This window comes from Geospiza fortis, unplaced genomic scaffold (genome assembly GCF_000277835.1).
Source record: "Geospiza fortis unplaced genomic scaffold, GeoFor_1.0 scaffold289, whole genome shotgun sequence".
In the NCBI taxonomy this organism is placed as follows: Eukaryota; Metazoa; Chordata; class Aves; order Passeriformes; family Thraupidae; genus Geospiza; species Geospiza fortis.
In genome coordinates, this window is record NW_005054478.1 from 1,083,895 (window position 1) to 1,086,633 (window position 2,739).

The 2,739-nt window shown below is 57.4% G+C and overlaps 1 protein-coding gene across 1 annotated transcript in view; it reads right to left on the reverse strand.

Moving 5' to 3' along the window:
• The window catches only part of COL9A2 (collagen type IX alpha 2 chain), a 17,710-nt gene that overhangs the window by 14,298 nt on the left and 673 nt on the right, over nucleotides 1–2,739 (reverse strand). Inside the window, exon 2 of the mRNA XM_031063039.1 lies at nucleotides 2,252–2,440. Within this exon, the coding sequence (XP_030918899.1) occupies nucleotides 2,252–2,440 (189 nt within the window). The remainder of the gene's footprint in view (nucleotides 1–2,251; nucleotides 2,441–2,739) is intronic.

The following is a 2,739-nucleotide window of genomic DNA, read 5'->3' on the forward strand; positions in this document are numbered from 1 at the left end:
AGGATCTCCTGCCCCATGGAAGGGGATCTCCATGGGATGACATTTTTACCCCATCTCTGCTCTTTTTCCGTGATGGAGCAGGATCTCCGTGGGGTGAAATTTTTACCCCATTTCTGCTCCCTTTTTCCTTGCTGTCCGTGGCCTCCTGCCCTGATGGAGCAGGGATCTCCATGGGATGAAATTGTTACCCCATCTCTGCTCTCTTTTTCCGTGCTGTCCAAGGATCTCCTGCCCTGATGGAGCAGTCTTTCCCTGCTGTCCATGGCCTCCTGCCCCCATGGAGCAGGATCTCCATGGGATGACATTTTTACCCCATTTCTGTTCTCTTTCCCCCTGGTATCCAAGGACCTCCTGCCCCATGGAGGGGGATCTCCATGGGATGACATTTTTACCCCATCTCCACTCCCTCTTTCCCCGCTGCTCCTGCCTGGATGGAGCTGAATCTCCAAGCATTTCTACCCCATCTCCATCCCCCCCCTTCCCTGCCACTCCCAGAGCTCCTGCCCCAACAGATCACGGTGTCCATGGGGTCACAGCAGCGTTTCCAAGACCCCTTTTAGCTCAGAGTGGGATTTCTGGGAGCTGCGGCAGGATTCACCCCCAGGACGAGGTGGGGACCCCCAGCCCCTCCGTGTGAGCTCTCCCCGGGCCAGGCTGGCTCTGCTCCCAGGCTCCACACAAAAGCTCCATTCAGGGAAGCTCCCAGAGCCTGGTCCTGGCTTTGAGGTTTGCACAGGGCTCTGCAAAGAAACCTCTGTTATCTTAACAGGGAGTTCAGGGGGAAGAGATTCCAGCCCTGCACACTGAAGCCGTGGTGTTGCTGGGAATGGGGAGCAGGCGGTGGCTGGGCTGCACTCCTGCAGCTCCTCCAGCCTCCTCAGGCTGGGTTAATTTAAAAAAAAATATAAATATAAATATAAGGAATAAATGTAGGAATTAATAGAAATATAAGGAATTAGAGGTGCTGCTGGTTCGTGTACACAGCCAGGAGAGCCCCAGCTCCACCTTGGATCCATCCCTGGGATCTCCCCTGAATGGCACCTTTGTCCTGCCCAAGGAACCAGTTCCAAAGGGTTCCTTGTTCCCGAAATTCCCACATCCCCCCTGCTCCGATTCCCTGCCCCCACAAACCCATGGGGACCCCAGGGGGGGTTTAGGAAGGAGCTGTCCCCCAGTTTCCAACAGGCAGCTCAGGAACCACATGGAAAAAATCCCCAAAACCTCTAAAACCTGATTTTTTTTTTTTTTTTTTGCAGCTATAAAACAAGGAACCACATGGAAAAATTCCCCCAAACCTCCAAAATCTGATTTTTTTGCAGCTATAAGACAAGGAGAGTTTTCCCAGGTGGAATGCCACTGCCTGCCCCTCTGCAGGGCTCACCTTGCCTTTTTCCAGATCCATTTTCTCCTGCCCCTGGCTGAGCCTGGAGAGTCCACGGGGACCCCCCAAGAGCCCCCACCGAGCCCTGAGACCACCCCAGGAGTGCCAGAGCCCCCCCAGCCCTGCTCGGACCGGATCTGCAGCACATCCCAGCAAAGCAGGAGCACAAAAAAATCCAGCGGGGAAGACAAAACCCGGCACTGCTGCTCCAGGGGGGAAAAATCAAACTAAACTGGTTTAGCCAAGTGAATTTCTAAGTCCACACTGAGAGATCTCTAGCGGGTCGGGGCTGTGGCTGTTCCCATCCTCCCAGGGGGGACATTCCTGGGAAAAACAAGGGGAAAGTGCTGGGGGGATAAACCCAAAGTGCTCAGCAAGGCGAGGGAGCGGAGATTGGGAATGTCCCTGCTCCATCCCCTTCTCCATTCCCTTCTCCATCTCCTTCGCCATCCCCTTCTCCATCTCCTTCTCCATTCCCTTCAGTTCCCGCCTTCGCCAGCCATTCTCCATCCCCTTCTCCATTCCCTGCTCCATCCCCTTCTCCATCCCCTTCTCCATCCCCTGCTCCATCCCCTTCTCCATCCCCTTCTCCATCTCCTTCTCCATTCCCCTCTCCATCCCCTTCTCCATCCCCTCTCCATCTCCTTCGCCATTCCCTTCTCCATTCCCTGCTCCATCCCATTCTCCATCCCCTTCTCCATTCCCTGCTCCATCCCCTTCTCCATCCCCTTCTCCATCCCCTGCTCCATCCCCTTCTCCATCCCCTTCTCCATCTCCTTCTCCATTCCCTTCTCCATTCCCTGCTCCGTTCTCTGCTCCATCCCCTTCTCCATTCCCGTCTCCAGCCCGGGAACCGAGCGCGGCACTCACGAGCTGGGCCAGGCAGAGGCAGCAGGCTTGGAGCAGGAGCCAGAGCTGTGACCCCACGGGGGGGGCACGGGCCAGGGCGAGCCGGGCTGGCACCGAGCGCGGCGGGCACCGAGCGCCGGCAGCGCTCCGGGACAGCGGGAGGGCCGGGCGAGGAGGAGGAGGAGGAGGAGGAGGAGGAGGAGGAAGGGGCTCATGAATATGGAGCAGAGGGATGAGGGCAGGTCCCCGCCCCTCTCAGGTGGGCCCGTGGCGATTATGGGCTGGATGGGGACAGAGGGTTTGGCACGATGGGGACAGTTTGGCACGATGGGGACAGAGTTTGGCATGCTGGTGACAGTTTGGCACAGTGATGACAGGATTTGGCATGATGGGGACGGGATTTGGCACAGATGAAGGGCTGGGACAGCACAGGGATGAACTCTGCAGCCGCTGCTCTGCCAGGCTGTCCCAGGATGTCCCCGTGGTGTCCCCATCACGACGCCACCCCA